Below are 12,015 nucleotides of genomic sequence, written 5' to 3'. Positions count from 1 at the left end.
TGCAACCACTCCGCGATAGATTCTGCTTAGACATTATCTTTGGGTGCAAAAATTTAATTAACTAACCAAATATTTTAAATAAAGTTATTTTTATCTTGAACAACTATCATATGAGCTTTTTACACGTCCGGGCGGTGAGGACCAGCGCTGGTCGTAATGCTCTTCAAAACAGACCTCTATCCGCAGCCAACGTCTTTGAGGACAAGCGAGACTGATCCATTTTATAACAGTCTCCAGTCTCCGTTAGAAGCTGCACATGCGTGTATTGTTTTTTTATACGCTATTAGTGTGAATTTTTGAAATAAAAAATTACAAAACATATTGGTTATTTTGTCTTTCTGGCAAGTTTCTAGCAAATGACCTGGGGATGCTTAGCAATGTCGGTTTAAGCCTAAGAGGTAAGATAAAACACAAGAATTTCATGCAATATTTATTGAATCCCATACAGTACTTTTAAAATGTGTAAACATGTTGAAGGTTTTACAATTTAAAGAGCCATTATAAATTATCAAGGTACATTTCAAAAGAACGCAGAACAATTCAATAATTCAAATAGTATCACGATGTATATAGATGTAAAAGTTTCAGTGCATTTTTAATCTATATGCGGCGTTAATACGTTTAATCAAACATTGAACATACGCCGTACTCTTTAAAGGTATGAACACCGCCACAGCTTTTCCTTCAGTAATTCCTAAATTGAGTACGACATATAACGTTTAAAATAGAATCTTTAGAAAAAATCACAAAATTTCAGAATACTACAAGTCAGATAAAATTCTGTATAATTTGAACATTACTTTAATAAAATCCGCATAGTTGAGGAACACGTATAATATACTTATAATAATTTTACGACTACACGATAAGATCTATGTTAAACTCTGCGACATTAGTTTAAAAATGTGACAACCATCACTTGTAACCACGGACGTCTAACGCGAGCTGATTGAGAAATTAAAAAAGTTAGCGATTAGGACGTCTTTACTGTTGGCTTGACTAGTTATTTACTGGATATGCCGATCTGAGATCAGACTGTGGCATAACAGGCCAAAGGTTAATATATAATTAATACGATGTTATAATGGTATTAAATAATAATATAATACGATGTTTAAGTTAAAAAGGAAATAAATTGACGGGAAATCTTCCAGTTAATTTTTTTTAATTTCTTTAGCTCGCGCTAGGACTACGCCAACGTCCCAGGATTGCCTCAATTACAAACTAATCTACGACCACAAATATAAATATTCTTCACCTAACGGAATGTAAATTAAGTACAGTAATCACTTATTAATTTCTATAAATACTGAATTCATGGCAAATTAATTACAAACTAACAGGGCATATGACAACTGTTCTGCCATTACAAACCGAGAACCGTTTGGTGATACGACGCCGCGGTATCTTACCGGCCTCCGGGACCAATAAGAGATCGCTAGGACAAAACGTTCAGTCTGTGAAGGTTCAGTGTAATACCTCCTTAGCGACAAAATTACAAAATCAGATCAAACTGCAAATAATTAGTGGATTTAAGTCAGTCTTATGGTGGGGGAATGTAAATTGAACTTAAAGTAATTGAGTATTCAATCTTGAGCTACCTAAAATGCAACATAAATAAAACACATCTTAAACATACAAGCAGAACAAAAAACATTGTAAACATATAGTTAAATTAACTACATTGGTGGGGATGAAGCTTATAACTTAAAAATACAAACGATATAAAGCGTTGCATACAACCTTTGAAATAAATACACCGACCCTTAAGAGGCCTTTCGCATTTGCCAGACAAAAAAAATATCAAAATCATTTATTCATATAGGTAACAAATTATTACACTTATGAACGTCAAAAAAAAAAAGAAATAAACAATAAATGATTATAATTTTACATTTACTGCCAGTTCTCAAATCAAGGGCGTAGAACGGAAGAGAAGAACTGGTAATTAACTCTACGCCACTCTTTAATCGCCAAGTTTTTTTTTACACAATGTTTGTAAGGAGCTGCAACCATTACACCATGTTCCATATGACGTTCAGTCATGGTGCATCTTGAGTAATAAAGACTAATAAAATAAATTAAAAACAAAGAGTAGTAGTAGTTGCGAACATTACAAAAATAAGTATAAATCAAAAAGCTATCTCGCTCATTATTTCCGCCAGCGAGACAACAATGCACATTGCACATACACTACGATTTGCATAAAAACTAAATCAGAAATTACTGTTTTAAAGCACTGTCTTCAGCGCAGCGTTAAGATTCAGACAGAGCCGATAAATTTAAAACAGTTTATAACTAATTTTGTTTTTACAACGTTCGTTTCTGGGATAATTTTAAGGATTCCTATTGCTATTGAATATTGTTTGTGATGTTCGTGGACAGCACCTATCAGATATGTTAATGCAATAAATTGGCAGTGTTTAAAATAGAGGCATTTTACAATCGGTACTATACATGGATTTAAGAAAACCCTAGTTTAAATGTTACAGGGGACCATGACAAGATTCAGGAAACTTCCTTTGAAATAAATTTTGCGTGAAAACTAATATTAATTATCCCTGTTGCCTAACTGTTCTCTGTAGACTAATGAGATCTTCGATAGTTTTGTAATTATATTTGTCTCTAAATGATTACCAAATTACCGCGTAGACAAAATCAGGGACATTTTGACAGATGGGAGGGTTAGTTCGCACTTGACTCTGGCTTTTATAACAGAAATTTACAAACTTAAGTTAATTTACATAAATTTAAATAAATAGAAGGACGTTATTGTTTCTTTTTTTTAATATCGATGGTTTTAGGCAGACCTCTATTCAAGAGCGGATCCAGCTTTGGCGCCAGGAGGGGGTCACATAGGCGTGGTCAAGTTAAGAACTTATGCGTTTGTCATGATACATAGTTATTATATGTATTATACATATAATCTGGATGGTGGCAAAATATTAAATAAAATCATTATGTTAAATTAGTGGTCGAGTCGGTCCTGGAACCAGCTTAGGGAGGGTGACTCCCATGACCTACCCTGGATCCGCCGTTGCCTCTATTCCATTCAATTTCATCTCAAAAAATTAATCACCGGTAAATAATTGAGATTCCCAAATAAATTTAATACTTTAAAGAGGGTACTTAAACTACGTTATCTTAACTAGGCATTGATTGGTCGTCTTTCGAACCAATCGAATCGTGTTAATTTGAATAACAAGAAAATGAGATCATTCCAGAATTGCCGTATTGTTCTGAATTTACAATTAATTTTAGATTAAATGACAATAATCAAATACTGTAACGAGGAACTTGGTTCAAAATTTTCGTTAATAATTACATTGTCCCTATCCACAATACAGATATAGGAGAATACTTTGTCTGACATTAAGTTTGTGTCCGGTGTGTCAAAAGTCAGTACGTGTTTGTCATACGGGAACGTTCAGGAAAATCACCTGATATTTCATGAAAATTAAAATGTTGATCCTAACTTATTATAGATATTATTCATAAAATCTAATTGCATTCTACTTAAAATCCTCACCTCTTCTTTTCATAATTTGCGAAAAAGAGATGAAAGAGTTAATTACGAGTGCAATCAGACGGAATTCAAAGTTATACTATAACTGTATCTACATTAGCTCCGACACTATGTGTGGAGCAATATTAACTATCGAGATGTCTATATCAAATTCCATTCACTTAAATAATGTCTTATGTGATTTGTCAATATATGTACTCAATGCGTACATAGCTCTGTTAAATATATTTAACGCTACATATAAGTATATTTTTCAAAGAGAAAGGACCAGCCTTATATATTTTAACTGGTAAATAAAATCGAATATACGAATGTAATAAATATAAACCAAATCGTTTGGTTTAAAGATTTTCTTCTTAAATAAATGTTCTCAAGAATAAAGTAAAAAATTTTTAGTTAATTAAGAACTTCAATGAACGTATTTTATCACAAAAAGTTGTGCAACTTATAATCAATATAATTCGCGAGCATACCGTAATGTTAGTCCAAACTAATCAAACTCCTTAAATTAAAAACATCAACATTTAAGTTTTATAATACTAAGTGAAGCTGAGCTGACAAAATACGTAACTTCCTGCACAGAAGTAGTTTGACAGATCGTGAGTTTGACATAACCATAGACCAAGATCTACTCTACGTTCAAAATTGGCAAAGATTATCGGATTGAAACTTGTACAATTTAGTATTGAATTAGTAGTACGCGGTAAACGGCCTTCTATCAATTTTAGAAATATTCCGGCTGACGACCGCAAGCAGATAGAATTTGTACGGAACCTGTCTATGGCATGGCTAATAGCTGCGTGAAGGCATCAGACACGCAGAATATTTTATTTTAGGTTCCGCCGCGTAACCGCTTAAATCGCTCCTTCTCGAGATGATCCGTGGGATGCTCGCGGTCAAACGATGTCAGTTCCAGTCCTGGAAGGATATAACGTAAATTTATATACAAAATTTGATTTTATGTAATTTTGTAGTTATTTTTATACACATACATGTATGGCGCATCCCTTTATTTAACTAACTGATACAAAACTGATAATATTATTATAAGTTTTGTGACTTAAAAGAGGCCCTATAGGGCTAGAGACAGTTTATCTATTTGAACAAATAAATAAACATGTGTTTAATGTAATGACAGTTACCCCTTTCTGTTAGCGTGCTCCTCTCAGTAAGAAAGGCACGAGCTGCGGCGTTTAATGGCGGCGGAGTTGCCATGACAACCGTCCCTTCAGCGCAAAGACGCCTCGCGGCCAGTTGAGAGCACACGTGACGCGCCAGGAGCGTACACTTCGAGAAGTTTATACGGTTACCGAGTCTATAATAGGAGAACCAAATACATTTTTAATTAATAAGCAAGACAAATAAATACAAATATACATTATTTTAAACAGACATATCACACAATACGTTAAAATGTCTTTATTACTAAAGAAAATGTCCAATAACCTAATGTGAAGTGAAATTCGCAAACGGCCTTGTTAAAATTTGTGCTTTTTCCTTGAAGGTTAAAGATCTATGTTCTTGTGTTGTTTTTTTACACTTACGACATTTCAACACTTAATTACCTGCACTAACACAATCCAAATTATTCCTTCCTTTCAATCTTATCACAAGGTGGTCTTTTTGAATATCTATAAATGTTCTTACTTGTTGGGTGAGGCTTGATTGACGAAATGCAAGTCTCTGCAGGTGACCGAGAGTAGTGGAACAGCTGTCTCAGTAGGCGCCGCTGCTAACGCTGCTCTATACCTGCATTTGGGAAAACTCAAATAAAAATAATCCAATTAACTGAACACAGTAAGCCTGGCAGCTTTTAGATTTATTTTGACATATTTTTATATTCATTAACACATATATACAAGTTCTGTTCCTCTTGGCATCTGCCCCGCCCAATCCACTTCAGTTCATTTATTTTTAGTGTAAAATCTGAATTTCTTTAATTTTTTGAAATTGTATCCAAAACTTGATATGTTAATAATATGTATATAAAGGCAATGCTTTTAGGATAAACTACAGGAGAAATATGTCCTCTGTTGAAACACATATTTTCAAGAAATAAAATAGAATATATTGTATATTAAAGATTAAAAATGTATTTAAAAAAATTAAGTTAGTAAAAATTTGCAAATATTTTTGTTTGCTATCGCTACTTATTTATATAATATTCACCTGGCATGATTTCCACTTGGTTCAACGCAGAGTTCCAGTTGTCGCAACTGTTGCACGCAGACCCCCGAAGTGCGGCTCCACTACAGTCAAATTAAAATAATATAAAAATTATGGAAGGGGATTACTGAATTTCCCTTCGCCACCGCCATATCGGCTATAGCGAAATTTTTGCCGAAAAAACAATAATTTCAATTTTCATCTGGGATTTAAAAACAGCCAATGTTACAATTGTCAATAGATATCGCCTATGAGTGAGCAGTGTTGGCCGAGTAGCTTCAGCGTGCGACCCACATCCCCGAGGTCGTAGGTTCGATCCCCGGCTGTGCACGCGCAATGGTGAAGGAAAACATCGTGAGGAAACTGGCTTGCTTTAGCCCTTAAAAGTCGACGGCATATATCAGCCACAGGAGCTACATTTGCACCTATTAGATTGACAAATGTTTTTTTTTTCAATCTCATATTCCCTATTTGCAATTACTCACAGTTTTCCTAAGCCTGGTGACAGGAATCATGTTGAGTGCGCTGATGATGGCCATAAGCGAGTTAAAATTGCCCAAATTGAAGCATTCCCTCGCAGTCATCACCCATTGCTCAATCACACGCGCTCTGTATTTGCTCTTCACTGGCTGTAAACATTTAGAAATTTAATAAAAATCATAAAATCGCCTCGCTTAAAAGAAACTCGATTTCTCTCACCTTGACGATATCAGTAGCGACCAAAAAGCTCAATCTATTAAACCATTCGGCGTAGGCCTCCAAATTCTTGGTACTTTTCGTTTCCACGTGTTGAAGAGAAATTGGTTTTCCTGATGATGAGGGTTGATTCGGCACGAAGGTCTGAACAAACTCTTCGGGGCCAATAAAGGACAGCCGATGCAATTCTAACATCGTCAGCTGATTGGCCAGTTCCACTGGTGTTAGGCCTAGAGTTAAAACATCTCCCTGAAAGATGAAAAATGTTTTACTTATAAGGAAAACTTATTGAAGTCGTAAAGGATGGATAACCATAAGCTGGAAAAGACCTGCAAGACCGAAACCAAATACGGAACTTTATATACATTATAATTTATATAAACTAATTTTTTTAGTAAATATCTGTTTATAATATTGAAAATATAAGAAGACATTACATAAAATGAAAATACCTGCGGTAAGTTATCCACATTCAACACCTGCGGCACATCGGCCAAAGTCTCCTCATAATGTTCTAACGCTGTCAGTTTGTCAAGCAAACGTTCCAAAACACTGGACATATCTGCACGCACCGAGCTCATATGCTCTGCTGAACACCTGCAATCAAATTTCAGAAGCGAGTTAATAAACTATTATACGCATAATTCGCATTAATATTAAGAAACCAGCATTGCTTTTTTTTGCAAAAAAGGTAGCAAATTGACAGTTATTATTTAAAATAAAGGGGGAGAGAGCGAGTGAAATGTAGAAAGACAAATGAACGGGAGGACAATTGACCATCATAAAGACTATATTAGGTAACTAGTTCTTATTCGCGTACATTTTAAAGTGAAGATGCTATAAAGAGAAGTATCTGGTACTTTTAAGGATTTCTATACGATTATAATACTAAGAGCAGTGTCGGCGTACTGTGTTCATGTTAATATTCAAACCCCGAATTGAGTCCACCAGCGCACTTTTCTACTTGCGCATTAAACACCTAATCGTCGTCGGTCAAAAGGTGTAGAAAATACACTTAAATACACCCCGAAACTTTCCAGTACGACCGCTCTGCATCCGACATCTTTCCTCCACCTTCTCCAGGTCATCTGTCCACCCATTGGGAGGCTTCCAGGCCAGGATTTTGCCCCATCGGCCTAAGAACTTCTACGCTATGCCAGTGACTTTAGTTCTTCCACGGATCTCTTCACTCGTATGGTTAGAGTAAACATCGTGTGGATTGCGGCATGCCTTAGAGCAAAATCCGAACCATCGTGTCAGACAGAGAAATAAAAATAATGACGAAACAGATTCAGAATTCTAAATCCCAAACATAACTGGTTGTAGCGGCTGTTTGTAAGACTAAAAAATAAAATTAAAAAAAAGTTAATATACCGGCAATACCTCTGCGTGATACTCTTAACGAGGGCCATAACACGGTCATCTCGGAAGTCGTACGGGAACATGCCGGTCCAATTATCAAGAACTCGGACCAATGCCACCATCTCTAGGACTTCCTTTTCTGCCGAATCCTTCATTTCTGACTTTCCCTGTAAAACCACATATATGATTCCGGGAACTTCTAAGTCATTTTCCGCTGTAAATTGACTTAACTGACAGACAAACTCACCACTTTATCGTAACTTCGAAAATATCTCTTGCACAATTTGGCTAAAAGCTCATGTGGCTTGATGAAAAGTCTCGAACAGAGCAAGAAAGTGAAAATAAATGATTTGCTGGCCCCTGGCCGCAGAAGGTCAGCCAGGGAGTCTATTGTACCACTGACAATCTGGCCATCTTTGTACTCTAGGTCCAGTTTTTCAGTGTTCACGTAGGGTAGGGATAGGCTTTTAGCTGGAAGGTTGGAAAGCTGAAACAGAGGGAATTACTTAGTATACATGCTCTAAGAAACAGTCTGAGTGATTTCCGATTGAACATTGCTACCGGAAATTACGCAACAGAGTATACGAATAGTATACTTCTTTATTTCCTTGTTTCTCAGTACAAAGATTGAATGCTTATATACACAAGATTTTTATTCTATTTTATGTACAACATTACCTGGGGTTGATCAGATTTTTGCGTGGCGACAAAGTTAAGACCGCCGTTCATCATTAGGTGCTTCACACCACTCTCTGACATAAATTTGTTTCCTCTTACCATAGAATAGTAGTCATCATTCTACAAAAAATAACAAATCTATAATACCGCATAGCGTAGAACGATTCAATAGAATAACACTCGAGCAGTGGGCAGTGGGCTCACCCGATGTGAAGTAATACGAGAATGGCCTTTTAAGAGTTAACTGAAAGCCGCAAAATTGTTTAAAAAATGAACGCCGATTCAAGTAAACCATTGATAGTAAAATACTGAGTCAGATGTCTTTATACTATTCACGGCTTTTTAATATTAATTTACTACTTTATTCATTTTCCCCTAAAACTATTTACATGTTCGACTGTCGCCGTTATTTTGCGTCCAAGCCAATATAAGAAATATAAAATACACTAGTTTTTTTTATAGACTAGTTATTCTAGTCTCGTATTAACGTGGCCACAGAGTGGACACGTTTCTGCGTCTGTTTTATTAATCATTTTAGTTTGAAGACGTTGCTGGTCGCACATGTTATACCTATTAGCGCACCAAGAAAAATCCATTTCTGTAGAAATTTATATTATCTGGACAACCCCACAACCTAAAGGTTGAAAGTAAAGCCTTATTTTTCTAGGCTTGGATTGCTCTAGAGATTAGCTTAAATGGTAAAAATGCTTCGACAGAAATTTAATACTTATAATAATATTATAAATATAAATATTTGGTTTACATAAAACGCATTCATCCGTTATTTTACTGCTGCGTTTAAAAACCTATAGAAGAGAAGAAGGCGTGATAAAAGCAGAATCTTACGCTTCGTCAAACGTAAAACATACCCTTCAAAGGAAACGTTAGTATAATTACGACGTCAGTAAATAGATTAGGCACCGGTAAAGGCTGCGAGCTTTCCCGACACTTCCAGCATCAATAATTGAGTTAATGCATCAATGGAACGTATTTGCGCTCCTACTTGCATCTCCGACATCTTTATTGTATTACTTGAAAATTTCAACAGTCTTAAACAATGTTAGACGGATTATTAGATTTTGGATAAAAATATATTTTTAGTAGCTGGAATTGTGTCGCCAATTTGACTGTACAGGTCTCGTTTTCGGTGCCTGCCTATTCAATTATTCAGGGATAAAAACAGTTTCTACTCTTGGCTCTAGAGATTATTGAGTTACGTTATCTATAAGCTTTGAAGTATGTTAGAGTGAAGAGCGTTATGAACATTTATTTCTAACCTAAATCTACTCACATCGTAGTAAGACAGTCCAGTGCCGAGTAAAGTTGAGTCTGTCTTCAACAGTTGGGAATGTTCCGCTGGCGGCGCAGGCGCAGCCTCTGACGGCGCCGAGGGCACCTTCGGATCAACACAATTATATTACAAAGCGCTGATACACTTTTTTATAATCTTTTTTTAATATTTAAAACTTTGCTAAAAATATCACGTGATAAAAAACTATAACCTTAAAAAATTTTAATCAATGTTCAACATCTTGCACTGAGGATAAGAATAAAACCAAACCAAATTCTTATTTAAATAAAAATCGCAATAGCTACGTTTGCCATACTTTTGCAATATATATTGCAACAATTATTATCTATTAATTAAAGACAACGTATTGGAGAAATATATCATAAGGCTAGACTGTAGGTAAAAAATGTTAAAACCTTCCTACCTTCACATTACACCCGCTACATGACGCCTCGTTCAGCTTGCTCGCGTAGTAATACATAGCCATCCAATGGCCAGTGCCAATCCTCGCACGCTTTTTTTAACTAACACCGACCATGTGCTTCACTGTAACAAAACAATCATTTTTCTAAAGTCTAATAGACTCAAGGACTCCACTCAGAAAGATTTTTGAGCCTGCTTCACCCAATAATATAGGGACACCGCCTTACACTACGCTTACACATTGCGTGGGCCAAATCACCAGCTATTAATGAAAACAACCATTGATTTCATTCACCAAGCTCATAAATAGCTCAAATTTTCAATCACTCAATTTCGTTTTACACAAATATTTTCTTTATTTCTATACACGCAATAAAAATTGTGATCACCCTAATCTAGTAGATATTAAAAATAATCAATCAAACTATTAAATATATAACGGTAGTGTTTTTTAAAAGTAGTTACAAACAATTAAATATCTCTTGTACAAAGTAAGCAAGATAAGAACAAAACTGAGAGATTTTAAATATGTATGACGACAACGAATTATAATTAAGTACTTAGTTTTAAGTATCAAATGAAATGGATTACATCTTATTCTTTGTTTGTTTTTTAAATAACACATTTTCTTAAAAACCATACAAGCAAATTTAAATAGCTACAGTTGAGAGTTGCACGCTTAATCACTAAACTAACTCTTTTCTTAAAGAAATTATAAATAAAATGTATACATAAGTGCTTGATAACTTAACTACTAATGCATGTGTAACATGATCTTTCTTAGGGTGCACATTAATGCGTGTAGAAGAAATCCTTACACTGTCTACTACATTGGCCTCAAATTACTAATTTATCTATGTACATAGTTCATTAATCTGGGTTTAAGCAATAATTGGAACCATTGTTCTAATCATCAGCATTGTATATTTAATTTTTAAACAAAATATATTGTACCTGTTATAACAATTGTTTATAATGACTACAAACAGTTCTGTAAAGTGAAAGTAAAATCTTTCCCTATGAATTGCAATTTCTAAAGTAATAGAAGATGAGGAAATTTGAATATGCAAGTAATAATAATAAAACATAGAATTATTCATTCTTAAAAATGAAGGTAAGTTAAATTTTATTTTTGTAATCTAAGCATAACCAGAGCATTTTTGCCAAGTATATTTAATCTACACATTCTCAAACCATTATGAAAGTAGTAATCCTCAGTAAATATTCTTATTTTAATGTGTCACTAGACACAATGTAATTAATTTACAAAACACTTCAGTATTTTTGGAATTTACTTTATTCTTTATATTTAAATTATTTTATACAAACCTGTAGCCTACAGCTTTAAAATATTTTATTTAGATATTTTTGGAGACCTTATCCCTTCCCTCCCTTTATTGAAGTTGGAAACGAATGTAATCATTAAATAATTTTACGGATATAAAAAGTTTGAACTTTTACTTTTACTCTTTGAACTAAAAAACAATTGATTATATTACCTTTCTCGATATCGACGTTTTGGCGTCTTACACCTTGCGGAGACAGAAGTACAATTATTAAAAAAAAAATATCTTAATTTATTACCTAACAATTAAACAAGCTATCACGTATAAGCATATCGGAAATGTATAACACAACCATTTAAGTGTAAATTATCATGATAATTTAGTTTTATGGGAAACAAATACTACATATTGTAACTTACCAGTAATCCGTTCCAGGAGTATGAAGACAAACGTATAAAAAATAATTATTAAATTTAATAAAAAAAATATCAATCGAAATAAATAAGTACTATCGCAATTAATGAATTAAGAAATAGTTTAATATAATATTTTACTATTTTACGACATTAGGAGCAACTGTGAACTGT

The 12,015-nt window shown here is 34.3% G+C and overlaps 1 protein-coding gene across 3 annotated transcripts; it reads right to left on the bottom strand.

Annotated features, from left to right (window-relative positions):
• Window positions 1-2,065: 2,065 nt before the first annotated feature.
• LOC110995765 (ras-GEF domain-containing family member 1B) lies at window positions 2,066-12,007 on the bottom strand. Of its 3 annotated transcripts, none has more exons than XM_045634237.1 (13): window positions 11,848-12,007; window positions 10,144-10,265; window positions 9,720-9,824; window positions 8,429-8,548; window positions 7,998-8,237; window positions 7,763-7,917; window positions 6,841-6,985; window positions 6,392-6,637; window positions 6,178-6,321; window positions 5,696-5,775; window positions 5,174-5,275; window positions 4,669-4,841; window positions 2,066-4,444 (listed from the first exon to the last, which is right to left on the bottom strand). In XM_045634237.1, exons 2-13 carry the CDS (start codon window positions 10,204-10,206, stop codon window positions 4,359-4,361), a joined length of 1,659 nt encoding a protein of 552 aa, XP_045490193.1. In that variant the 5' UTR covers window positions 10,207-10,265; window positions 11,848-12,007; the 3' UTR covers window positions 2,066-4,358. The 3 variants fall into 3 exon arrangements, with proteins under 3 accessions (XP_045490193.1, XP_022118773.1, XP_045490194.1); XM_022263081.2 differs by having other exon boundaries at window positions 7,772-7,917; window positions 11,848-12,006; XM_045634238.1 differs by lacking the exon at window positions 11,848-12,007 and adding an exon at window positions 11,642-11,666.
• Window positions 12,008-12,015: the final 8 nt, after the last annotated feature.

The sequence above is a fragment of the Pieris rapae genome, chromosome Z (genome assembly GCF_905147795.1).
Source record: "Pieris rapae chromosome Z, ilPieRapa1.1, whole genome shotgun sequence".
Classification (NCBI taxonomy): Eukaryota; Metazoa; Arthropoda; class Insecta; order Lepidoptera; family Pieridae; genus Pieris; species Pieris rapae.
The sequence above is the reverse complement of the archived record's forward strand: the minus strand, read 5'-3'. Positions and strand labels throughout refer to the sequence as shown.

Bases quoted from the DNA above. Each gene is read 5' to 3' on its own strand.
- LOC110995765 (XM_045634237.1), bottom strand. From the start codon at position 10,206: ATGGCTATGTATTACTACGCGAGCAAGCTGAACGAGGCGTCATGTAGC. The intron at 9,825-10,143 runs GTAGGAAGGTTT...GTTGATCCGAAG, and splicing joins GTAGCGGGTGTAATGTGAAG to GTGCCCTCGGCGCCGTCAGA. The intron at 6,322-6,391 runs GTGAGAGAAATC...AAATGTTTACAG, and splicing joins TCGCTACTGATATCGTCAAG to CCAGTGAAGAGCAAATACAG.